General features: G+C 36.7%; 1 protein-coding gene across 1 annotated transcript; it reads right to left on the bottom strand.

Annotated features, from left to right (window-relative positions):
* Nucleotides 1–12310: 12310 nt before the first annotated feature.
* On the bottom strand, nt 12311–24790 carry LOC141543332 (C-C chemokine receptor type 8-like). The gene is made up of 2 exons (XM_074268398.1): nt 24640–24790; nt 12311–15247 (listed from the first exon to the last, which is right to left on the bottom strand). Exon 2 carries the CDS (start codon nt 15231–15233, stop codon nt 14169–14171), a length of 1065 nt encoding a protein of 354 aa, XP_074124499.1. The 5' UTR covers nt 15234–15247; nt 24640–24790; the 3' UTR covers nt 12311–14168.
* Nucleotides 24791–26205: the final 1415 nt, after the last annotated feature.

Below are 26205 nucleotides of genomic sequence, written 5' to 3' on the forward strand. Positions count from 1 at the left end.
AGTCCAATAATTCTTAAATTATCTCCTCTAGGTCTATTTTCCAGATCAATTGTTTTGAGAAATTTTCTTCTACTTTTGTGTCTTCTTTTGATTTTGTTTTTTATCATTTTTTGATGTCTTATGGAGTCATTAACTTCCACTTGTCCCTTTCTAATTTTTAAGGAATTGTTTTCTTCAGTGAGCTTTTATACTTCCTTTTCTATTTGGCCAGTTCTACTTTTTAAAGGAATTCTTTTCTTCAGTAAACTTTTGTTTATATTTTCCCATTTTTTTGGTTTTTCTTTTACCGAGCTATTGATTCTTTTCCCCCTATAATTCTGTTGCATTACCTCATTTCTTTTCCCAATTTTTCTTCTATTTCTCTTATTTGCTTTTCCAGGAATTCATATTCAATGTGAGACCAATTTACAGTTTTCTTTGAGGCTTCACATGTAGCCATTATGACACTATTCTGTTCTAACTTTGTGCTTTGATTCTTCCTGTCACCACAGTAATTTCCTATTTGTTTTTTGATCATGTTTTCTGCCTATTTTATGACTTTGTGTCATTATGTAAGAATAAGGCTATGATCCTGCACAGTCTCAAGGTTCTTGTGCTGTGACTTGAGACCTTATTAGTGGCTTACACTGGGCCTTGTAACCTAGCTGCTGGATTGCACTGGAGAGAAATCATCTCTCTGCTGGCTTGTTCTAAGATTGCCTGCTCTGGGGGCTGAGGTGCTGCTACGGCCAGTAGTGGGCCTCACTGTGCTGCTGGTCTGCAGAGACTGCTGGCTTGCTTTGTTCTGCTAGTTTACAAAAGGGCAGGCAATTCTTGCTTACCCCTGGATTAGGAGTTGCAGGGCCCCTGGGATACTTCCTTCCCACCCCAATCAAACAGACCTTTCCTGCTGAGTCGTCAAGCTTCCCTGAGCTGAAAAGCTGCTTCCCTGTTCCAAAACTGGGTCTGAGGCATTTTTTTCAGGGTTGTTTGGGGGGAGTTCCTCCCTCACTCCACATTTTGGCACCAGAAGTTTCAAAATATAACACTGGTGAGTTAAACACTTTTGAAAAACTTAGGAGCTATGATTCATGCAAAGACCAATTAGGATTCTAGGGGACTATTGAGGAAGTGTGCTATCCACCCCTAACAGAAGGATGATGGACTTAGGCTATAGAATGAAATGCTTGTTTTTGGATATTGCTTGCCAGTGTGGAAATTTGTTTAGCTAATTATCTTGATTTTAGTGTACATCTCATCAAATTAAGATACATAACAGAGTAGCTCTTGAGCAGTAAATTGCTTGGCTCTGTGTATAATTGCCTGCTCAAAGTCCTATAAAGACCAGATATAATTGAGCAAATTTCCAATTGACAACTGCTTTCATTAATGTGATTAAAAAAAGAGAAACCTAGAAATTTGGAGCTCTCAGAGATCAATATGTCCAACCCTTTCAATTCCAGCCTCTCCTTGAATTGCAGACCTGTATCTCCAACTGTCTTCAGGGCGTTGTTCTCTGAATGTCTCTCATTGACACATCAAACCAACTCACTTAAAAAAAAAAAAAAAAAAAAAAAAAAAAAAAAAAGCTTATCTTTTCTCCACACCTCCTCCTTTTGCCATGTAGGCCTGCTTTTAAGTTCACAACCTTAGTGTTATTTTTAACTCTTTGCTCTAACTCAGAGGTGTCAAACCTAACAATCCCCATTACAAGTTGCCCACAAAACTCCCAGATTCAGTCTGAGCCAGATTAAATTGTAATTGAGAAAATGTTTAATAAACTAAATAAAAATTCAATACAACGCAGATAATATTAAATTGTTGTTTTTTTTTTTTTCTTTTCTTTTTTTCTTTTTTTTTTTTTAATTCATTTTTCCAAATTATCCCCTCCCTCCCTCCACTCCCTCCCCCCGAATGGCAGGTAATACCATACATTTTACATGTGTTACAATATAACCTAGATACAATATATGTGTGTAAATACCATTTTCTTGTTGCACATTAATTATTAGTTTCCGAATGTATAAGTAACCTGGATAGATAGACAGTAGTGCTAACAATTTACATTCGCTTCCCAGTGTTCCTTCTCTGGGTGTAGTTGTTTCTGTCCATCATTGATCAACTGGAAGTGAGTTGGATCTTCTTTATGTTGAAGATTTCCACTTCCATCAGAATACATCTTCATACAGCATTGAAGTGTACAGCGATCTTCTGGTTCTGCTCATTTCACTCAGCATCAGTTCATGTAAGTCTCTCCAAGCCTCTCTGTATTCCTCCTGCTGGTCATTTCTTACAGAGCAATAATATTCCATAACCTTCATATACCATGATTTACCCAACCATTCTCCAATTTATGGACATCCGTTCATCTTCCAGTTTCTAGCTACTACGAAAAGAGCGGCCACAAACATTTTGGCACATACAGGTCCCTTTCCCCTCTTTCTTTGGGATATAAGCCCACGAGTAGTACTGCTGGATCAAAGGGTATGCACAGTTTGATAACTATTTGGGCATAATTCCAGATTGCTCTCCAGAATGGCTGGATTCTTTCACAACTCCACCAACAATGTATCAGTGTCCCAGTTTTCCCACACCCCCTCCAACATTCATCATTATTTGTTCCTGTCATTTTAGCCAATCTGACAGGTGTGTAGTGGTATCTCAGAGTTGTCTTAATTTGCATTAAATTGTTGTTTTTTAAGTCAATAGGCAATCTAGTGTTTCTGTTTGAGTTTTGATTTGAGTAAACATCACTGTTCAGCTGATCCAGACCTGTAACCAATGTAAAGTGACCCAGAGTGGGAAATATTTATGGTGGTTCAGTAGTTCAGTCCCTGATCCTGTGGACTGTAGCATACTAATATTTTCCATGGGTTTTTCTTGTCCAAGATACTGAACTGGCTTGCCATTTCCTTTTCCAGTGGGTTAAGGAAAGGTAACTTGCCTTGAAGTCACATAACTCATAAGTATCTGAGACTTCAGGTCTTCCTGAACTCTAGGGCCATCCACTGTGCCACCTAGCTGCCTCTTGATATACATTCACATGTACAAAAAATAGGACTCAGCTTGGAATAATCGATAAAAAACTGGCCTAAAAGTCAAGAGTACCTGAGTTCCAGCATTCTTATACTATGATTATATAACCTTGCTTATGTAACTTAATTGTCTAGTGGGGGCTGATCTATACTGGTAGAGAATGTTTTGTTTTTGTTTTTTGCTTTCTGTTTGTTTATTTTATCCAGGATTCTCTATACTGAAGAAATCACATCCGGTGTTCACATATGCATATACATACAAATACATGCATTTTCCCTATGCTATTAAACCATGTCTGGAGAAGCATTATTAGACTATAGTTGAATAAAGATCAGGGGGGCTTAATAGATTTGCAAGCTCAATGTGTATTAGCAAGGTGATATAGCAACCCTTAAAAGTTAATTTAATCTTGAGCTGATTTATGAAGGATATAAATTTCTGGAGCAGAGAGCCGAGAGTTCCATTGTTCTTTAATCTCATCAGACCTCATCTAGAGAATTATTTTCCATTTTGGAGCCATATTGATAAGATGGAAAGGTTTTGAGACAGCTCCCCAATTTCCTCATCCCAATTATTTTTCTGTCTCTTCATAATTTCATTCTCAAGAGTTCTCTAATCACTCCTGTTTTAATAATGATGATGATTACTCCTCTTCCTCCTCTTCTTTCTCCTCTTCTTGTTCCTCTTCCTCCTCTACCTCTTCCTAACATTGATAGATGGGGCAGCTAGATGGCATAATAGATGGAGCACCAGGTCTGGAATCAGATAGAAGTGAATTCAAATTCAGCTTCAGACACTAGCAGTGTGACCCTGGGCAAGTCACTTTACCCTGTTTGCCTCAGTTTCTTCATCTGTAAAATGTAATAAAGAAGGCAATAGCAAACCAGTCTAATATCATGACTCCAAATGGGGTCATGAAGAGCTAGACACAACTGAAATGATTCAACAACAACACTGATCTAGCACTTACTTTGTGCCAGGCACTGTGTCTACCTAGTTCTTTACAGTTATCTCATTTAATCCCAGTAATAACAATGGTACATAGCTCCAATTATCATCCTCATTTTACAAGTGAGGCAATTGAGCAAACAGAAGCCAAATGCCTTCCCCAGGGTCAAAATGCTAGCAAGAGTCTGAAGCCAGATTTGCAAACTTCCTAGTTAGAAAAAGTTTGTCTCTTTCCATTAAATGTTGGTCCATGAGACTATCCCTCTCTCTCCTTTGTACAAACCCTTTGAAATCTGTTCTCCAATTTAGAGTGCATAGCAGACTAGACCTGGCTCTGGTCCCCTTCTCCATCATAAGCCCCAAGACAGACTGACGTCTTTCTCCAGAATTTCTACTTCTCTATGCCAATCACTAACTACTTCCTCTTTGTTAGTGAAAAGAGTATTAAGGAATAGAAAAACCACCATAGCATCATGGAAAAAAACCAACTGATTTTTAAACCACAACTTATTATCACCACTCCCTATTTTTGGGGTCCCTTTCTTTAGTGGAGTTGTTTCTACTATTTCTTTTCTCCTTGTATTGTTGTTTGGCTTCAGGCAGATTATTTTATTGTATTGAGGATGAATCCCTTAATTCCTATTCTTAATTGTCTTTTTAAAAAATTATCACTTAATTTTGGATTTCATAACTTTTTCTATAACTGTCAATGTTATCTAATGGATATTAGCCAGTAAATTAATAAATTTAATAATAAAATCATAGGTACACAGGTTTGTAGCTCCCCGGCAACATAATCCCATTGAAAGTAAAGGCAGTAGCAGAATGGGCATATTGTAGGATGCCTGCCCCAGTGGAGACCCCACATTTCTAGTTCTCTGACGTTATATCTGACTATTTGTGTTGGCTAGTTCATGATCCTTTGAGAGTTTATGTTCCTTCTCATACCCGATTCATGATCTTCTCATGCTTTTCTTTGAAGACAAGTATATCCACTATAGTATTCTGCCTCTTTTGGAATAATAATAATGAGGTGGCACTTATATATTGCTTTCATGTTTACAGAACTTTAAATAGATTATTTCACTTGAGCTTCACAAAAATCCTCATGATAACACTGCAGAATAAGTGGGAAAATCAGGGTCTCAGGCACTTAACACTTCCTAGCTGTGTGACTCTGGGCAAGTGACTTAACCCCAATTGCCTCAGGGAAAAAAGAAAAAAGAAAATAAGGGATTACACTAAAAAAAAAAAAAAGAAAAAGAAAGAAAGAAAGAAAGAAAGAAAGAAAAAGAAAGAAAATAAGGGACTACAGAAAATCCCCAAACAGGGTATGGTATCCAAGTCCTGAGAGTTAAAAATACAGCCAGTAAAGGAGCCAGGTTACCCTGAAAAGAGCTGGAGAATTACCATCCAAACACAACAGACATTTATTAAGTGTCTGCTGTATACAGATTATTGTGCTAAGAAGTGGGAGATGGAAATATCATCTATTCACTCTTGGAGATTATGTAGTCCATTAGATTGTCTAACAACTGGGGAAATTGTGGGATGATTTCTGATATATAGATGTAATTTGATATTACCATCCTATACAAATATCAATAAGGGAGAATGCCAATAAATAAGGGAAGTAGTATGATACAAAGCAAAGAAAACAGAAATTGACAAAAACACAAACTGAATACAATTACATAAAAATAAGAGCAACAAATAACATAAGAACATAGAAGAAAGCATCAAAAGACAAAATAAATTATTATGATTTTTATTAAAGTTTATATTTTTATGGAAATATCTAGTTTAGATTTTCTGGTTTTACTTGGGCATTTTTTTGCTAATTTCTTTTACTCATTTACATTTTCTTAAGTATTTTATAACTTTAGAATTTTTCAATTCATCTGTGTGAATAATGCTTCCACTGAGGAAGATTGAAATCCTTTTATAATTTAGCATATGGGCTTAATAGAGTGCTGTGGATCCTCCTGTCATGATGAATGAATGAATGCTCCTTGGTTATAAATGAATGGTATTGGGCTGGGCAGTCAAGAATAGGATGGAAATAAAGCATTGCTTAAGGTTCAAGAATGTGATGCGGTGGAATGGAAACTCCGTCTGAAGTCAGAAGACCTAAGTTCAAATGTCAGCTCTGCCACTGACTCCCACTATGACTTTGGGGAATTATCCTTCTGGGCTTTGGGTCCTCATCTATAAAATGGAGGGATTGGAGGGCTAGGGATTGAGCTTTGAGTTCCTTTCACCTTTAATCATGATCTTAAATGAGTTGCTTGACTGTAATTCTTATAATAGAAGGAAATCAATTAAGAAGGCTTTCAAATCAGAAAAAATCAAGGATAAGGAGGTTGGGGGGGAAGATGTATAATTTGGTGGGAGCAACACCCAGAAATCAAGGCTTACAGATTTCTGAATGTCTTTCAGTTAATTGTGACACTAAGATTCTGTGGATCTAATCCAACTATCTGTGATAAGGCAACTAAAAAAGAGTTTTGGACTTGGAGCCAGAAATCAAATTCAGTTCAAATTCAGCCTCGGACATTTATTAACGTGTGATTGAGGCAGTTTCTCTCAGCTCAGTTTCCTCCTTTGTAAAATGGGGATAATAGTAACACCTATCCCACAAAGTTGTTCTAAATATTACATTAATTAATAGTAACAGGATATGAGCATGTCCCATCTTCTTAAAATAGGAGGCATCTATTGGGGAGATACTAGGGACCTGCATCTATGAGAAAAGAGACTTGGTTTATGCTTGACCGTTATGGACCTTCTGGGTATTCCATATTGGTTTACCACATGCTGCCATGTGGTTAACAGCAGTTCCTTAACACAGGTTAAACATGTGGAGTTGTTTGAATCTTTAAATCTGCTTCTCTCTCGTAGTGTCCAGACTAGCTTTCTGGAGGATCTCTGGATCAGCCTTGGTCTTAGTGGAGGAGTGAAGGAGGCAGGAGAGTCACCAGGTTGGTGGAAGATGGAAAGTTTCTTTTTTCCAGTCTTCTCAGCCCTTAAATACCTCAGTATGATTACATCATTACAGCACACTAAGCATGTGCCCACTAAAGAACCATTATCTCAGCAATCACGCTGAGCAAGTGCTAACTATAAGCACCTGCTATATAAATGCCTCTTACTGTAAGAATCCCTTGCTTCAAGTAGAACACAGGTGGTCATGCCCTCCTTGACTTCTCAGGAAAAGTGAGAACACCAAAGGGATGTGGGGAGCCAAAGCAGACTGGTCAGCAGGTTCCCTCTGGGTTGAAGTGTCTTATACTTTACCCAGAGTTCCCCTAGTATATGCAGCCCTCTACACTCTCTCTTATGGTATCTAACGGTGAAAGACTCATTACTTGTAGCTGGGATGCCATTTAGTAAGCTGGGGAAGGAAGATCACCTTCCTGACCTGACCTGAGGGTCCCCTTCTCCTTCCCTTAGGTGCGGTGTTACTGAGAAGCAGGCTTGAAATTTTAATTTTGTTTTGCTTGTCCTTTTTGGTCCTAGGTACAGGGAGTGAAGTCCCTGACTCAGAAACTAGAGCCATGGGGATCAGATGTTGTGAGCAGTTCAACATGGAAGCCCTGAGACACAAGAGTCCCAGAAAGTTAGCCCACAGGGATTTTGGACTTGGTAGGACAAATGCTATGCAGAAATAAGATTAAGGTGTGTGAACTTAACCTCTCTCCCTTCTCTAAAGACCTAGGCAATATAAGAAAGATTATGCTCCCTAGGAATTAGGGCAGAGCGGGGCACAATGATGCTTGTTCTTGGTGTACCTTTGAAGTGAATGTTTCTCTATAAAAGTGAATCAATCAATCAAAAAATATTTATTAAATCCTACTATGAGCCAGGCACTATGCTAAGTGCCAGGGATAACAAAAGACAGTTCTTTCCTCAAACAGCTTAGAATTTAATGGGGAAGACAACAGCATAAGCTGGAACTGAGGACTTGGACTCATAAAAGTGGGGGAATACAATCTTTTGGGGCTTGAGACAATGGAAATGAAAAGAGGCCCTTTAAACCCCTGAGGAAAATCCTGGATGGGGGTGAAAGGTTACACATGACCTTTAGGCAGTGGGAGTTCAGGGAATCACTGTGTGGGCTGTATGCCTTATTATACTGTACAAATATTAGCTCTTATGATAATGATGTGCCTTACAGCATCACTCAGGAGTGATCATGGTGGAAGTAAAGGAGCATGGTCCCCCAAAGCCAGTGCTCTGGTTGGGGAGGGGGTCTTACAAATAAATACTATTTTCCACCCTCTCCTCAAAGTTGTGAAAGGAAGAATTTCTCCAGTGCAGAAAGACTTCATGAGCTAAAGAGCATCATAGCTTATTTGAACTGCAGTTCAAATGCAGTTTTCTTCTTGGTCCTCTCCCCTTGATCCAAATTTCTAGTCCTCAGCAGGGCCAGTTTTGGGCAGAGGTTGGTACTTTTGGGAGGAGGGGCAATGACAATGGGAGGTAAGTCCTATTAGGTCAATAGAGCCAAGAGCAACTCAGGTGGTCTATAATACAATTGTTTGCACACTCTTATTTGAGGCAGAATTGGGGGAGAGCCCCTCTTTACTGAATTTAGATGAGCATAGGAAAACCAGCCAATCACAAAGGAAACAAAGAAGAGAAAGACATATCACATCCCTTCAATTCAATCCACTATAATCACCAAAGTTCAGCAGATTTGTAAGTGAGAGAGAGAATTTAATCAACCTCCTTCATTATTCTTCTTGTGTCTTTAAAAATTAGCAACTTTTCTTTTAATCATTTTTATTTTAGCAATATAGTCCCTTCCCTTCCCTATCCAGAAAACCTCCCTTGTAATAACAGGAATCATTTATTGTCTTAATAAGTAGCAGACACTGGGCTAAATGCTAGGGATACAAATAAACATAAAAATTCAGCTCCTGACCTCAGGGGGAAATCACATTTTATGAAGGAATATGAAAGAATATGTGAATAACTTCTAAGGAAGAACTTCTAAGGTACATACATACCATGGACATAGTATATTAAAGTAATCTAGGGGCAGAGGTGGAAAAATTCTCCTACAGAAAGTGAGATTTGAACTGAGTCTTGAAGACAAGCTAAGGATTCTAGAAGAGAAAGTGAGAGAGAGAGAGAGAGAGAGAGAGAGAGAGAGAGAGAGAGAGAGAGAGAGAGAGAGAGAGAGAGAGAGAGAGAGAGACGGAGAGAGGGAGAGAGGGAGAGAGGGAGAGAGACAGAGACAGAGAGAGGGAGAGAGGGAGAGAGACAGAGAGAGAAACAGAGAGAGAGAAACAGAGAGAGAGAAACAGAGAGAGAAAAAGAGAGAGAGAGAAACAGAGAGAGAGAGAAACAGAGAGAGAGAAACAGAGAGAGACAGAGAGAGAAACAGAGAGAGAGAAACAGAGAGAGAAAAAGAGAGAGAGAGAAACAGAGAGAGAGAGAAACAGAGAGAGAGAAACAGAGAGAGAGAGAGAGAGAGAGAGAGAGAGAGAGAGAGAGAAACACAGAGAGAGAGAGAAAAAAAAACACAGAGAGAGAGACAGAGAGAGACAGAGAGAGTCCAGAAAAAACTAATCACCAAACATCAATCAGATTTGATCATAACCTTCGTTTCCCCAAGCATCATTCCCTACCTCTACAAAGAAGTGAGGGAGGAACATTTTCAAATCTCTTCTTTAAGGTCATTATAATTACACAGTATCCAGTTTCCATTTTTGTTTTTGTTATCCTTTCAGTTTACATTGTTGCAGTTATTGGGAATATTGCTTTTCTGGTTCTGCTTACTTCATTTGTTATCAGTTTATATATGTCTTACCATGCTTCTCAGCAAACTTCATATTCATTGTTCCATGTGGCACAGCAATATTCTACTTCATTCTTGTACTACCTTGTTTGATCAATCTCCCCCCAATAGAATCTCTTTGCATCCAGATCTGGGCTATTTCCCCTTGGATTTTAGCCAAGACTGGTCTCAGTTTAGCATTAATCTCAGGCATTAGTCTGGGAACTACTTCTCTCCCTACAGGCCTCTGATCTCCACTATGAACAGAATGTCCCCAGGTGACGTGTGTCCTTGATTGCACACACAGTACCTTGGAGCCCCATTCCTCTAGGATCACACACAAAACATCTCTGGGCCAATTCAGGCCCTGATCATGAGGTAAAAGAACATGAAATTCTCAAAAGTCAGCTGCAAGGGAGAGAGCAGACCGGTCCAGGAGATTTGCCAAAACCCGACTCAGTCAAAAGTACAGTCAACCAATCAGCAAATATTTATCAAGTGCCTATTTTGTACCAAGCATTGTCTTAGCCTGAGGCTGTCAGTACAAAGAAGTAATATCAATTCATCTTCAATGAACCCCTAAGTTCAGTTCTGCAGACTCTAGTGCCAGGAAATATTAAACTGGTATTCAGTAGAGAATGAACATACTCCTGGATCTTATTGCAAGTGGATAAGCAGATCTCCGTTGTTCCCTCCTCCACCCATTAATAAGGGGAACTCTCTTCCAGAAATGGCAGAAATGGCACACTTCAGGCAGAATTCAAATAGTACCATATGGGCAAGCCAAGGCTTCTAGAGGCTAGCTGCTTGCAAGTGCCTCTAAAGTAGAGTGTACACCCATCAGAACTACTAGTATTGCATCAGGACCCAATGCACGCTAACTGCAGAGAAAGAAGGAAGAAGGGCTCTGAGATGAGTTGTCAGTTCTGAACAGTTATTTTTGAGTTGCGGTTTCACTTGGGATGTGGGCATTTAAGTGTATTTAAACTTCTAATAAGTGCTTTGTACTAGACAATAAGCTGTCATTTTTTTTTTTAAATTTTGGGGGGGGATTTATGCTGGGAAGTGATTTCAGACTTTAAAGATATTTTAAAATGAAAATTTATTTTCACTGTAGACTTCTGAAAGGTTTTTTGAATGTAAAAATTAATTTATGTTTTAGAGTGGCAGGGGAGGTAGAGAATTGTGGATAAAGAGGTGGCTTCTAAGTCAGGAAGTCTGATTCTAGTTGACTATAGGTCCAGGATGGGCAGATCATTTAACCTCTTAGTGCCTCTCCCCCTGCAACTGTCTAAAACTAGAATCTCAGTAAATAATGTGTGTGTGTGTGTGTGTGTGTGTGTGTGTGTGTGTGTGTGTGTGTGTGTGGCAAATGGGATTAAGTGACTTGTCCAGAGTCACACAGCTAGTAAATGTTAAGTACCTGAAGTCACATTTGAACTGAGGTTCCCCTAACTTCAGAGTTGGTACTCTATCCATCAATAAAATAAATATCAAGTGCTGGGTACCACAAAGAAAGTCAAAGGACAATCTCCGACATCAAGGAATTTATAATCTAATGGATTAGCATTCTTAACAAAAGAACCAAAAAATCCTTTGAAACTGTAAAAGTACCTGATAGCTAGTACAAGATCAAAGGGAAAATGTATTGGATGTTCAGTGCTTTCAAATGGTGTAACAGAGAGGAGAGTGTAGGTAGAGACCATCTAAGTTCAACTTAGAACTGCCCATTGTGGTTCAGGTTGACCTTGTGGGAGCTTCTGGGGCTTCCCGCTGGCCATTCAGTGGTTCTGCAAGTGGTTCCAGTCAAGTGGAACACTTGATGTTGTTCTGTCATATAGCAAGCCCTAAGTGGTTTCTTGGTCCTCCCTGTGCTAGCAGGGAGTAAATGGGTTGGGGGGATACCAGGTCAGACTGTTCCATCAATTAAGGGAAGACACATTTGCTTCAGCTCTTGCTTTGACTCATGTCAGGGAGAGTATTTAGTCTCTGGATGCCTCATGAAGGGATGTGGAGATTGGGTGGGCAGCATGGAACACTGGCTCAACTAGGTGAGCTTGTGCTTGGTCCCCTGGCTACTTTGTTTGCTTTTGTTTCCTGAGAAGGTGTTGGATTCTTGGAGTGCACTCGGTCTTGGAAGTGTCTTTGTAAGTACGAGAGATCCTGGCTTTCAAATCCCAGATGAATCCTCTTATCACCAAGCACTTGCTATTCTGAGCAAAGTTTGGTTATAAGACAGAAATCTGAACATTTTTTAAAAGGTTCTGGATGCTCTCTGTAGCCAGGGAAAGAAGTGATAAATAGAAGTTTGTACAGAATAATCTTACATACACACACACACACACACACACACACACACACAATATCTGATGGTGGCTATCTCTGGGAGAGAGAAGGAAAAAAGGGGGAAAGAAATTTACTTGATAATTTTGTTGTATATTTCAAGGAAACAATAAATTGTATATGGTAGATTTGCAGTTTCATGTGCAATCATCTTTTTATTGTATGATATGGAAGTGCTTGTTTTGTTCTGTGAATCGAAAATAAAACAAATTTTAAATATAAAAATAAAAGGCTTTACTGGTTTTTGCTCTTTCCTTTCCTCCATCCTAAATAATTTCAAGGGGAAAGAAGGGAAATGGTCTCTTCCAGATCACACCTCTCTCTTTCTTCTCCCACTATTTAGGAGTCTGGAGTGTTTTCTCTAGGTGCACCTTATATTCTAAACCATACCCAACCTTGGTTATAACTATGACTTGTTTTATCCTATGGGTAAATTAGTCCTGTTCCACATGAATCATTTCTCTTTACTATTGTAGATAAATACGATCAATAATCAATAAACATCAATTGTTTATAAACATGGTTTATCAATTTTTCTCACAAATAACAAATACAGCTCACAGACTACAAACTAGGTAAATACTAGTTCTGAACTCAGAAAACCCTAGCTATTCCAAACCCAGTTCCTTGTTTTGATTATATTTCGTATATTTTCAGTAGTCACAGACATTCTCCATCCTCCTCCTACCTACACAAATCCATATACAGACATATATCACAAAGAAATTTTCATCATAAGGTATTTTTTAAAAATCAACAAATAAAAACTGCATATAGACAGAAAAACATTTAGATGCTCATCAGAGAGGAAATTAAGTCTTTAATGTCCTTGAGTTGATCTCCAAGAAGTAGCCATCCTTTGAAGCATTAAACCTTTCCATCCAACTCCATCATTGTTCTGTAGCGTGAAGGCCTAGCCTGCTTGTTTAGACTTTGTTCTCAAAATTCAAAAAATAAAATCCCTGCAGGGGCTTCCTTCTGTCCTGTCCCTTAATCATTGCCAGCTTCTCCTTGTTCCCTCAGTTTGGGAGAACTCCACCCCCAACTAGATCAGTTCTGACACATGGTCGTCTCCAGGACTTTCACAATTTTCAGGACACAGAGTTGGGCTTTGAATGCCTTCCCCTCTGACTGTACAGGGATGGGTTTCCTTCAAAGCCCTCTGAAGCATTCAGATTAAACTTGCTTTTTATGCCACAATGATGGGTAGTTCTGAAAAACCCATATTCTCCAATCAATTCAGTTCTATTCAATACTTTTTTTTAAAGTGCTCTGTTTTTGCAAAAGAAAGTGTAGGGAGCTGTATCTGGGGTTATGAACACAAAGGAAACCATCCCCTACCCCCCACAGGAAGTATACATTGTCCAAGTGGCTTCAACATTTACATGTATGAGTAAATACAAAGTTGTTTCAAGAACAAGACCGAATATTAACACCTTGGTGGGGAGGGGACAGAGTGGATCAAGAAAAGCCATATGAAGAAAGTGGTCCATGACCTGTTCTTGGAAGGAAGTTGGAGATTATTCCATAAAGGGGAATAAAGCAGGAGGTGCAATCCAGATAGGGATGCATCTTGCGTAAAAGCAGGGAGGTGGGAGGAAACTATTGTCCACAAAGAAGTGAACTGATTTATTCACAGTCTCACACTTGGTTAGCAGCAGAACCAAGCTTAGAAGGCAGCTTCTTCTGAGGCACATTCTAATGTGTTTACATTATATATGCCTCTTGATACTTGCAATGCAGGTCAGATGAAATTAAAATCAATGGTTAGATCCCCAACTTAAGGACTTTTATACACACCCTTGGGACACTCTGGTTTATGCAATCAGCATTTAGTTTGGGCTAACTCTTCTACCTCCAAAGAAAACATCAGTCAGGGAATGTAGCCAAAAAATTGCAAATGGCCTCATGTGAAGTGAAGGATGGAAGGAAGATAGTATTTAATCCGTATTAGAAGAGACTTGAAAATTGCAAACATCTGTCCTCCTTGTAAACAAAGCATCTTCCCCCTGCTTCCTTCTCCAATCCCTGAAACCCATACAAATATTTTCTTCTGGGTTTTCAGGACCAGTCCACTTCACAAAATATAGTCTGTGGTGGAGGAACGTGAGTGGGGTTGATGTACGGATAATCTGTCCATGTGGTCTTGGGATAAATAGCTATCTTTGCATACCCAGAAATAACTCTTGCATTTCCGAAAGATTTCAGAGAGGTGCTTCTTGAACTTTTCCCCCACAAAAGCATAAATTATAGGGTTGACACAGCAGTGGGTGAAGGAGATGACCTCCGTTATCTGGGTGGCCTGGGTGAGTTTCTGACTCAGGTCACAGCCATCCAGGATGTGCAGGTTGTGTAGGGAATTCAGGAAGAGCATCAAGTTAAAGGGAACCCAGAAAAGGAAAAATGCTACTACTACGATGAGCACCAGCCTGATGGCCTTGATCTTGTGGTGGTTCTGACAGCCCTTCAGGTGCCTCAGGATGTTGGTGTAACAGTAAACAAGGATGCTGAGTGGAATGACAAGGCCCAGGATGTTGATTTCAAAGTAGGTGATGAGTTTCCACTCACTAGTCCTGTCTCCATAGAAGGAGTAGCATTTGAGGGTACCCTCCTCTGAAGATACCTGGTAAAACACCAGCACAGGGGCAGAGACTAAAACAGCCGCCAGCCACACCAGGAGGCTGACGGCCATGCCCTTCTTGGTTGTCCTCACCTTCAAGGCGTAGACTGCATGGACGATGGCCAGATACCGATCCATGCTCATGATGGTGATGAAAAAGATGCTGCTGAAGAAACCAATGTAATAGACCCCCGAGATGATCTTACACATGGTGTTCCCAAAGACCCACTGGTCCAGAGTGTAGTGTGTCAGGAAGGGGAAGGAGAACACGAAGAGCAGGTCAGAGATGGCCAAGTTCAGCAGGTACATGTCAGTCATGCTTCTCAGCTTCTTACAGGATACCAGCACTAGAATGACCAGGATGTTCCCCAGCAGGCCAAAGACAAAGAGGAGGCAGTAGAGCAAAGCAAGAAGCAGAGAGCTGGACTTCTGGGTGAATGCAGTGTGGCAGGGGCTAGCTGGCTCATCGGGATAATAGTCTTCTGTGGTCATGGACACATTTGGCTCCAGGGTGTAATCCATCCCTGCTCAGTCACCTGATCAGACAACACATAATCTTCTTATTAGTTTTCACAAAATACCTCTTTGTCAAATATTTGAAGAATCCCTAGTGGTAGGGTACTTAGAGTTGGGAGCTTTGGATTTGGGCCCCTACCTTAGATATTTAACTATGTGATCCTGGGTAAGGCACTTAACTTTTAAAAATCTCAATTTCCTGATCACAAAAAAATAATTTGCATGATGGCGGTTGGAAGAAAAATGCTTTGTAAACTTTAAAAGTGGTGATGGTGATGATGTAAGAGTACAAGACCTAGCCAGAGGAGCAGAAATAAGCAAAAACATCAGAAGTCCCTTCTGGTATTATTGTCTCTTTTAGGTATACAAAATCCTTAAGGAAATTTGTGTGAACTTGCCCTTAGCTCCTGTAAGAGATTGTAATCTCTCCTTTATAAGATTGTTCATGCCTAGGGCTGATCAACACCTTTTTCACCTCTTTGGTGAGTCAATCCATGGATGGCAGACAAACCCTATTCCCCCATCTATCAGGACCTCCTTTGCTGGTAATTTTCTAAGCATCCTCTTACCTGTCCCCTCACCCCATACCTACACAATAGTTATGTAGAAAAGAGAAAATGTCTTCTAAATCCTTTCATAATTCCTGGCTGATAGCCCATTTGTTCTAAGGCCAGGAAAATTAACCTTGAAGCTTTGATAAATCTCAAAATAGCACTTAGCAATACTGGAAATAAGATTTGAGTTGGTACTATGTATCATGTATTTCTACCATGCTGTCTCAGGCCCCTTAAAACTATTAAAAAAATTCTTCCTGTTAATAAATTGAAAAATTATCAAAATACAATTCAATCCCTATGTTTCCGAAACATCTTTAACTGACTCATATGGGAGGGAATCAGTAGAGTTTGCCGGGAACTATATCTCAAAACCACAATAGATCTTATTGGTGTTCTGTCTTTGTCTTCTCCTTTTCTATAACTGCCGTTGCTAAAGTTTCCTTCTTTGTTATTCCCCTAGAACAAGTGTTTCCCTACTTTTGAGGGCACCCTAATCACTTCTATGCAGTCTTTTCATAAGAGGAGTTTCTTAACATTCAGCAACTTGGTTTTGAAAATTTACTAATTAAATCCATTGTCTGCCACAGAAATAGCAAAATCAGGAACTTGATTACACCATACTAGTAAGAAGCAAACAAATATTCCAAATATTTCCATGGCAGGCTTGGTTCCCAGTTTAACTACTCCCATGATACCTATGATTCTCTAGGATGGTCATGGAATACAGTGGGCAGCTTGAAGTCAGCCAACCAGTCAATTAGGAATCATTTAAACAACTGCTATGTTCTGGATTATGTGCTGGGGTTACAAAAACAAAAGGGAAAGTGGTCCTTTTCCTCCAAGAGTATGTAGAAATACTAAATATATAACAAAATGAATTCAAAGTAGCTTTGGAAAATAGGTTGCTAACAACTGTGATGTATCATGAAAGGTTTCATGGAAAAAGAGTTGAGTTTTGAAGAGTTTTGTAGATTTTGAAAGATAGCTGTGAGAAGGGAGAGCATCTTAGGGATGGGAGCACCACTGGAAAAGAGCTACAGAAAGAGAAGATGGAGAATCAATAATATGGAATAGCAAGTTTGTCAGTATGGCTGGCCCATAGAATGGGTAAAAAGACATAATGTGTAAAAAAAACTGGTAAGGAGTCAAATTTTGAAGAACTTTAAATGCTGGATAAAAGTTTCTGCTTAGTTCTAGAATTAGTAAAGTATCAGTGGAGTTTATTGAATAGGGAGTTGATGTTGTTAGACTTAAACTTTAGGAAAATCCTTTGAAATGGGGAAAGATTGAATCAGGAGGACCAAATATAAAAATTTACTGTAATAGTCTAAATCAGAGATAATGAAGTCCTAAATTAGGGAAGTGGCTATATAAGTGCAGAGAAGGGTACATATCCAAGGGATCTGTTTAGGTAAAAACAAGATTTGGCAACTATATGAGGTGAAGAAGAATGAGCAGTCAATGTCTCCTAGATTATAAATTTTGGTGACAGGAAGGATAATAGTGCCTTTGAAAGTAACAAGGAAGTTTGGAAGAATAGTGAGTTTTGGGAAAAAGGTAATGAGATCTATTTTGGATGAGTTAAGTTTCAGGTATTTATGAGATATCTGGTTAGAAATGGAAATAGAAATACAGTGTCTAGAGTCACTGTACATTTCAATTTACAGCCTCAGATATTTACTGGTTGTGTGACCTTGGGCCAGTCACTTTATTCTTAGTTTCCTCATTTGTAAAATGATCTGGAGAAAGAAATAGCAAATAACTATTATCTTTGCCAAGAAAAAGCCAAATGGGGTTACAAAGAATTAGGCAGCACTAAAACAATGGAACAATAACAATAAGCAGCAGTGGGTATGACCATTCATTTAGACTAAAGATCATTGGATTTTGAGTTGGAAAGGTCTTTGGGATGACAAAGAAAAGCTAGCTTCAGAGTAATAAGCTGTTCAGAACAGTCAGGACCTGGTGGCGGCAACGTATCCTGTCTCTTCAATACTTTGAGTCAGTATTTCCTTTTCTTTTTAGATAATTTATTATATAAAGTATTACACTTTAATACATTTAATCCAACTTGCTCTGCAACAATTCACTTAAATCAATTTAAATGCATTCCCTCAAAATTATCTAACATATTTTCAAAAGAAATCAATGGAAAAAACAGAATATGTAAAGAGACAATACTAAAAAAATTACAAGTCATCATCATTGGGATATAGCCAAAGCATTTTGGGGAGATACATTGTCACCATGTCTTCTTTTGGAGAGAAAGGGAAGAAATGAATTCAATTTATATCTAAAGAAATGGGATAAAGAACAAGGCAAAAGTCAATCTTGTCATCTGAGTTGGGGAGAACCTCAGAAACCATTTAGTTCTATTGTCTCAAGAAGAGTAATGTTCTTTCCAGCATACCAAGATGCTTTTACATGAAGACTGAACGTGAGGGACAATTTATTTGTTTTGTTTTGTTTTTTGTTTGTTTTTTAAGAAAAAAGAAATCATGGAGTTAATACCAGGAATAAATAGAATAGGAAGTAAAACAACAATTTAATAAAATCCTGAATAAATGGTGACTAAAAGCAGGAGATGGTTTAAGGAAAAGACCAACAACTTAACAAACTATTAGCAAACCAAAACAATAGGTGAGGAAAACACACATTAACAAAATTACAAATGAAAAGGAGAGATTGCAACCAACACTAAAGAAAGCACTCCTCTAGAAGTGAGTGGACTTAAAGCATCTAAATGATTATCTATAAAATTTTTGAATTACCAAAACTTATCAACAGGAAATTAATTTAAATAGACCAATCTGACAGAAATCAAGCAAGTTATGAATGATCTTATGCAAAAACAAACAAGCCAAGATGCTGAAGAGAAGCCAAGAAGTTGCTTGAGTTTTCCCCACTTGCTCTAGGAAACAATCAAATCTCTCAAAAAATCTGAAGTGACAGACTTCATGTCAGAAGTAACATCTTCCAAAAAGATGGAGTGAACTTTCCAATCCAAGATAACTTAAAGAGAGTTCAAGAAAGGTCTGTCTTTTTTGCGTAAACAAGAAGCACAGCCTAATACAGAATGTGTCTGGGTAAACCAGTGGGGGCCTTTTAGCCACTCCACAGATCACTGACTGAATAGGCCAGTGGTATAACAGGCTAGCTATAAGGCATCCAGTTTCAGTGCAGCAAGCAAACTTCCAGCCCTCAAGTTCAGGGCACAGCAAGCATGACAAGACCAGGCCATTCTTACACAGGGGGCAAACAAACTATCAGCCTTGGAGACCAGTGACCATATTCCCTAGCTCCCATTTCAAGAATCTTGGAAAAGTACCCCCTATATAGCATGAGCAGAGCTCAACATTTTAAATGAGCCAAAAAAAAAATAGAGCTCGTGCTGATCATAGAAAGCTATTATGGCTATTTGGGAAATCAAAAAACAAACTCAGAAAAGAACAACATTGTCAAAATGCTTATATGCAAAACCTCAAAAAAGAATATGAATTGCTCTTAAGCTCAAAAAATTTTCTTTAACGACTTCAAAAAAGATTTTAAAAATCAAGCAAGAGAAGTAGAGTAAAAATTGGGGAAAGAAATGTGAGTTAAGTAAAAAAAAAATATGAAAAAAAGGAAACAGCTTGGGAAAGGAAGCACAAAAACTGACTGAAGAAAATGACTCTTTACAAACAATTGGGCAAATGGGGAGAAAATATCCATTAAAGAAAACAATTCTTTTAAAAGTAGAATTGGCCAAATGGAGAAGGAGGTGCAAAAGTTAATTGAAAATAATTCCTTAATGATTAGAATTGGTCAAATGGAAGCTAATGACTTTATGAGACATTAAAAATCAGTCAAACAAAATTTTTTAAATGAAAAAATATAAAATACCTCATTGAAAAGAAACTTAACCTGGAAAATAGATCCAGGAGAGATAATTTAAGAATTATTTTACTATCTAAAGCCATAATCAAAAAACAAAACAAACAAACAAAAAAAAAAGAACCTGGATAGTATCTTTCAAGAAATTAATAAGGAAAAGTGCCCTGATATCCTAGAACCAGAGAGTAAAATAGTCACTGATTTCCTGAAAAGACCCCAAAATAAAAACTTCAAGGAATATTTAATCAGTTCTGAAACTATCAAGTTAAGGAGACAATATTTCAAGCAGCCAGAAAGAAACAATTTAAATATATAAAATATAATATAATATATATAAGTATAAAAATAAATATAAAAAAAGGCATTCATTAAGGTTAAGTCTGTTTACATCCCTTCATGGGAAAATGATATTTGTAACTTTTAAAATGATATCTCTAATAAGGCAGTTAAAAGGAGTATACTTGGACAGAGAGGTGATGATTAAAAAAATTAAGGCATGAAAAAAGGATTGTATTGGGAGAAAAGGAAAGGGGGCAAAATGGAGTAATTATATCATATGAAGAGGTATGAAAGACCTATTATAGTAGAGGAAAAGAAAAGAGGGATGTTTGAACCTTACTTTCATTGTATTTGATTCAAAGAGGGAATAATATACACCCTCAGATGAATAGAGAAATCTATCTTACCACATAGGAAAGAATAAAGGGGGAGGGGAAAGAAAAGGAAGGGAGAACTAATAGAAAGGAGAACAGAAATAGGAGGAGAAATAGGAACAAAAAGAAGAGAGAGACTGATAGAAGAGAGGACAGATTAGGGGAGCCATTGGTCAGAAGTAAACTACTGGTGAAAAGAGACAGTGTGGCAAAAACAGAAAAAAGTATAAAAGGGGGCAAAATAGGATGAAGGGAAAACAATAATTATATTCTGAATTTTAATTGGATGAACTCCTCCATAAAACAAAAGTGAATAGCAGAATAGATTAAAAAAAAAACAGACAATACATTGTTTACAAGAAATATATTTGAAGAAATAGTGAGACATACATAGAGTAAAGGTAAAAGCCTGGAGCAGAATATATTATGTTTCAGAAGGAAAAGAAAAAAAGCAGGAGTAGCAATCCTGATCTTACACCAGCAAAAGCAAAAACAAGCCTAATTAAAAGAAAGAAGGAAGGAATCTGCATCTTGCTAAAAAGTACCATAGACAATGAACTAAGATCAGTCCTAAACATAGATGCACCAAGTGGCATAACACTCAAACTCTTAAAAGAGAAATTAAGTAAGTTATAGGAAAAAACACACAGGAAATTATATTAATAGGGGATTGCAACTTTCTCCTCTCAAAACTAGATAAATCTAACTGCAAAACAAACAAGATATAGGTTAAAGAAATAAATAGAATTTTAGGAAAGTTAGATTTGATAGACCTCTGGAGAAAAATCAATGAAGAAATGTATCCTTTCTCAATGGTACATGGCATCTCCACAAAAATTGACTACATATTAAGGCAGAAAAACCTCACAATCAAATACAGAAAGACAGAAATGTCAAATGCATCCTTTTCAGATCATGGGGCAATAAAAATTAAGTATAATAAAGGGTCATGGAAAAATAGATCAAACATTAATTAGAAATCAAATAATCTAATTCTAAATAATGAGTCAGCCAAACAACAAATCATAGAAATAATAATTTTATCCAAGAGAATGACAATAATGAGACAACATACGAAAACTTAAGGAATGCAGCCAAAGTAGTACTTAGGGGAAATTTTACATTTCTAAAAGCTTACATGAATAAAATAGAGAAAGAGCAGATCAATTATTTGAGCATGCAATTTAAAAAGTTAGTAAAAGAACAAATTAAAAATCCCCAATTAAATGCCAAATTAGAAATTCTGAAAATCAAGGGAAAGATTAATAAAATTGAAAGTAAGAAAACTATTGAAAACTAATAAATAAAACTAAGAGCTGGTTTATGGGGGGAAACTCCAATAAAATAGATAAACCTTTGCTTAACTTAATTTAATTTAATTTTATTCTTTGCTGAAGCAATTGGGGTTAAATGACTTGCCCAGGTTCACACAGCTAGGAAGTGTTAAGTGTCTAAGGTCTGATTTGAACTCAGGTCTTCCTGACTTGAGGGCTGCTCCTTTATCCACTGTGCCACCTAGCTGCCCCTGCTTAATTTCATTAAAAAGGAAAAGAAAAGAAAAGAAAAAACAAATTTCTAGTATCAAAAAAGAAAATGGTGAATTCATCACCAATCAAGAGGAAATTAAAGCAATAGTTAGGAACTATTTTGCCCAACTGAATATCAATAAATCTGACAATCTAAGTGAAATGGATGAATATCTATAAAAATATAGGTTGGCCAGATTAACAGAAGAGGAAATAGAATATTTAAATAATCCCATTTTATAAATAAATGAACAAGCCATTAATGAACTCCCTAAGAAAGAATCTTCATGGCCAGATGGATTTACAAGTGAATTCTACCAAACATTTAAAGAACAATTAATTTTAATACCTTAGAAACTATTTGAAAAATAGTAGAGTCCTATCAAATTCCTTTTATGACACAAGCATGATGCTAATGCCTCAACCTGGAAGAGCCCAAACAAAAGAAATTATATACCAATTTTCCCTAATGGATATTGATGCAAATATTTTAAATAAAATATCAGCAAAGAGATTTTAGCAATTTATCATGAGGATCATATACTGTGACAAGGTAGGATTTATACCAGGAATACAGGACTGGTTTAATTTTAAGAAATCTATCAGCATAAATAACCACATGAATAACCAAGCTAATAGAAATCATATGATTATCTCAATAGATGTTGAAAAACCTTTTGACAAAATACAACACCCATTCCTATTAGAAACACTAAGGAACAAAGGAATAATTGAAGTTTTCTTAAAAATGATAAATAATATCTATCTAAAACCATTAGCAAGCATTATCTGTAATGGGGATAAGGTAGAAGCTTTCCCAAAAAGCTCAGGGGTGAAACAAATATGCCCATTGTCACCACTATTATTTAATATCGTACTGGAAATGTTAGCATTAGCTAGCATTAGAAGAAAAAGAAATTGAAGAAATTAGAACAGGCAATAAAGAAACAAAACTATCATTCTTTGCAGATGATATGATGGTATACTTAGAGAATCAAGTAAAAAAAACTATTTAAAAAATTAGTACTTTAGCAAATTTACATTATATAAAATAAACTCACATAAATCATCAACATTTCTATATATTTCCAACAAAGTCAAGCATCAAAATATATAAAGAGAAATTCTATTTAAAATAACTATCAATGATATAAAGTATTTGTGAGTCTACCTGCCAAGATAAATTCAGGAATTATATGAACAAACTCATAAGGATATGTCATTCCCCAATTGTTAAATAATAAAATGATATAAACAAACAATTTTCAGATGGAGAAATTTCATGGATTTATAAGTCATATAAAAAGATACTCCAAATTATTATTGATTAGAGAAATGGAAATCAAAACTGTTCTGAAGGACCACCTTATACCTATCATATTGGCTATGATAGAAAAGAGAAATGATAAATGTTGGAGGGGATGTGGGAAAATTGGTACACATTGTTAGTGGAGTTGTAAACTGACTCAACTACTTTGGAGACCGATTTGAAACTCTGCCCAAAGGAAAATCAAACTGTGCATATCCTTTGATCCAGCAATGTCACTGCTAGATTTGTGTTCCAAAAAAAGATCATAAAAAAGGGAAAAGGACGGAAAAATATTTATGGAAGCTTTTTTGTGGTGGCAAAGAATTAGAAACTGAGGGAATTGACTGAACCAGTTGTGATATATGAATGTAATGAAAATACTAATGTGATATAAGAAATGATGAACAAACAGATTTCAGAAAAACCTGGAAAGGCATATAAACTGAGGCTGAGTGAAGTGATAGAACCAGGAGAACATTGTACGCAGTAATAGCAACATTGTTCAATGATCAACTATGACAGAATTAGCTCTTTTTAATAATGCAGTGATCCAAAACAATTCCAAAAGACTCAGCATGGAAAATGCCATCTGTAATCAGAGAAAGGACTATGGAATCCGAATACAGATTGAAGCAGGCTATTTTCTTGTGTGTGTGTGTGTGTGTGTGTGTGTGTGTGTGTGTGTGTGTGTGTGTGTATTTTGTGGCTTTTTCCTTTTTTACCATCTCTTCACAATATAACTAATGTGGAAATATGTTTACATGATTGTGCATTTATAACTTATATCAGATTTCTTGCTTTCTTGGGGAGAAGGATGGGAGAGCAAGGGGAAGAAAAAATATGAAAATCAAAGTCTTATACCAAAAAAAGAATGTTAAAAGTTATTTTTACATGTAATGAAAAAAAATAAAATACTATTTACCAAAAACTAACAAATAAACACATTAGCGAGATGGTTTTAGAGGAGGAAATTTTTAAACATTATCAGAAGAAATAAGTTCTTTTTCATGGATTATTTATTTAAAAAGAGAGTGATATAGACTAATTAGATAAGAAAAAAGATAACCCAGAAAAAGAAGAGTAAAACAAGTAGATAAAGCCAGTTAGAATCACTTCTAAATAATCCTGGGTATAGTTCCTGAAATCTGGAAGTCTTCCCAATTCTTATATTTAGATTTTTTTTCTAACCTACTCATTGCTGTTGTTTTCAAAAGTATTTGAAATTTTAGTTCAACTGTTTTTTTCAGACATGTCCACTTTTTGGGACCTCATTTGATGTTTTCTTGGCAAAGATGCTAGATTGGTTTATTTCCTTTTCCAACTCATTTTACAGATGAGGAAACTGAGGAAAACAGAATAAAGTGACTTGGCCAGGGTTACACAGCCATAAGTGTCTAGGATAAGATCTGAAATTAGAAAGATGAATCTTACTGACTTGTGGCCCAGCACTCTATCCATTCTACCATCTGCCCCCATACTTGAGATTTGGCTTACCTTAATGGTAGATATCAAAGAAAATTCAGTTCCTTTTATCAACCTCAGTTGAAAACCATGGATCAGTCAGAGATTAAGCTATGTCTGAAAAAAGCCATCTTCCTTAGTAGCAATTGTATAGCTTCATTTCCTTGAAACTAACAGAGACCAGGGACCTAGCAGGTGGAAGTAAAGTAGAATACATTACTCATTGAACCCTTTCTCAAAAGTATGGACATTAACAATTTGGATATCCTCATTAAATCCTGTAGTTAGAACCAATGAGCATGAAACTTTGAAATTCTAGGCCAGATGAGTATCTGGGAAAAAAAGGAAAGCTACATACAATCTCTGATGAGGGAAATATGGTGTTCTCCTAAAACTAAACAAAGAAAACTCTCATAAAGAATCATAGTGAATATAGATGCAAAATACTAAGTAGCAGCTAGCAAACATAGTAATCTATTAAAAGGTGTCATTATGACTAAGTAGAATTTATATACCAGATATATAAGTCTGGCTCAACATCAGGAAAATTATTAACATAAAAACAAAAAATTATATTGATCATTATAGGAAAAAAAGTCTTAAAGGTAGCATCTAATATCTACAAAGACTCTAAAAACAAATAGCAATTGAAATTTTTTTCCTCAACTCAGTAAAACATGTCTATATTAAGTTAACAGCTAATACTATGTACAATGAAGAAATCTATCAAGTATTCTCATAAAAATTAGGTACCAAATAAGGATGGTCACTTTTAATATTTTCATTGACAAAGTATTGAACATGTTGTTCATTTATAGTTAGACAGGAAAAAGATACAGGAAGACAACAGTAGAAATGATGAGGTCAAGTTATCATTATTTGCAGATGACATGATGGGATATATATATATATATATATATATAATTGAACTGATTCAACCCAAAATGAAATGAAATAAATAAATTTAATAATGTTATATATACAAGATTTACCTATATAATTTTATGTTACTTATAACAATGCAGACTTCAAAAACAATTTTAAAAACCCTGACTTATAGTGTTTTTTTTTAAAAAACCAATTATAACCTAAATATTGCCTCAGTTACAAAGAAGGCAATATGCACCTCCCTTATTCAAGGTCAGTGTGTTGTCATGAAATTTAAACACAGAAAATCTGAGCAACTTTGTGGGAATGCTTCTAAAAGTAAGTTCTTTTGATTGTGTTTAGAAGGATTGTATCTTTAATAAGAATGAATGTTGGATTTCTATCAGATATTTTTCTTGCATCTGTTAAATTAAGAAAAAAACACATTTATTCCTCTCACTAAAGGAAAATTACTCCTGACTCTACTATCACAACCTGTGTAATCTGACACAAATCGCTCAACCCACCTGGCCCTCAGTTTCTTCATCTGTAAAAATGAGAGTATTGAACCAGATGATCTCAAAAGTTCATTCTAGTCATTGATCCTCTTATACAGCAAAACCTGAGGCAGACAGACTTATTTCACATACCCACATCATTCTTATAAAAAAAACAAAAAAAAAACAAAACTACTTACCTCCCAAAGGGACACTGTTAATTTCAGCGAGTGAC

This window comes from Sminthopsis crassicaudata, chromosome 5 (assembly GCF_048593235.1).
Source record: "Sminthopsis crassicaudata isolate SCR6 chromosome 5, ASM4859323v1, whole genome shotgun sequence".
Lineage (NCBI taxonomy): Eukaryota > Metazoa > Chordata > Mammalia > Dasyuromorphia > Dasyuridae > Sminthopsis > Sminthopsis crassicaudata.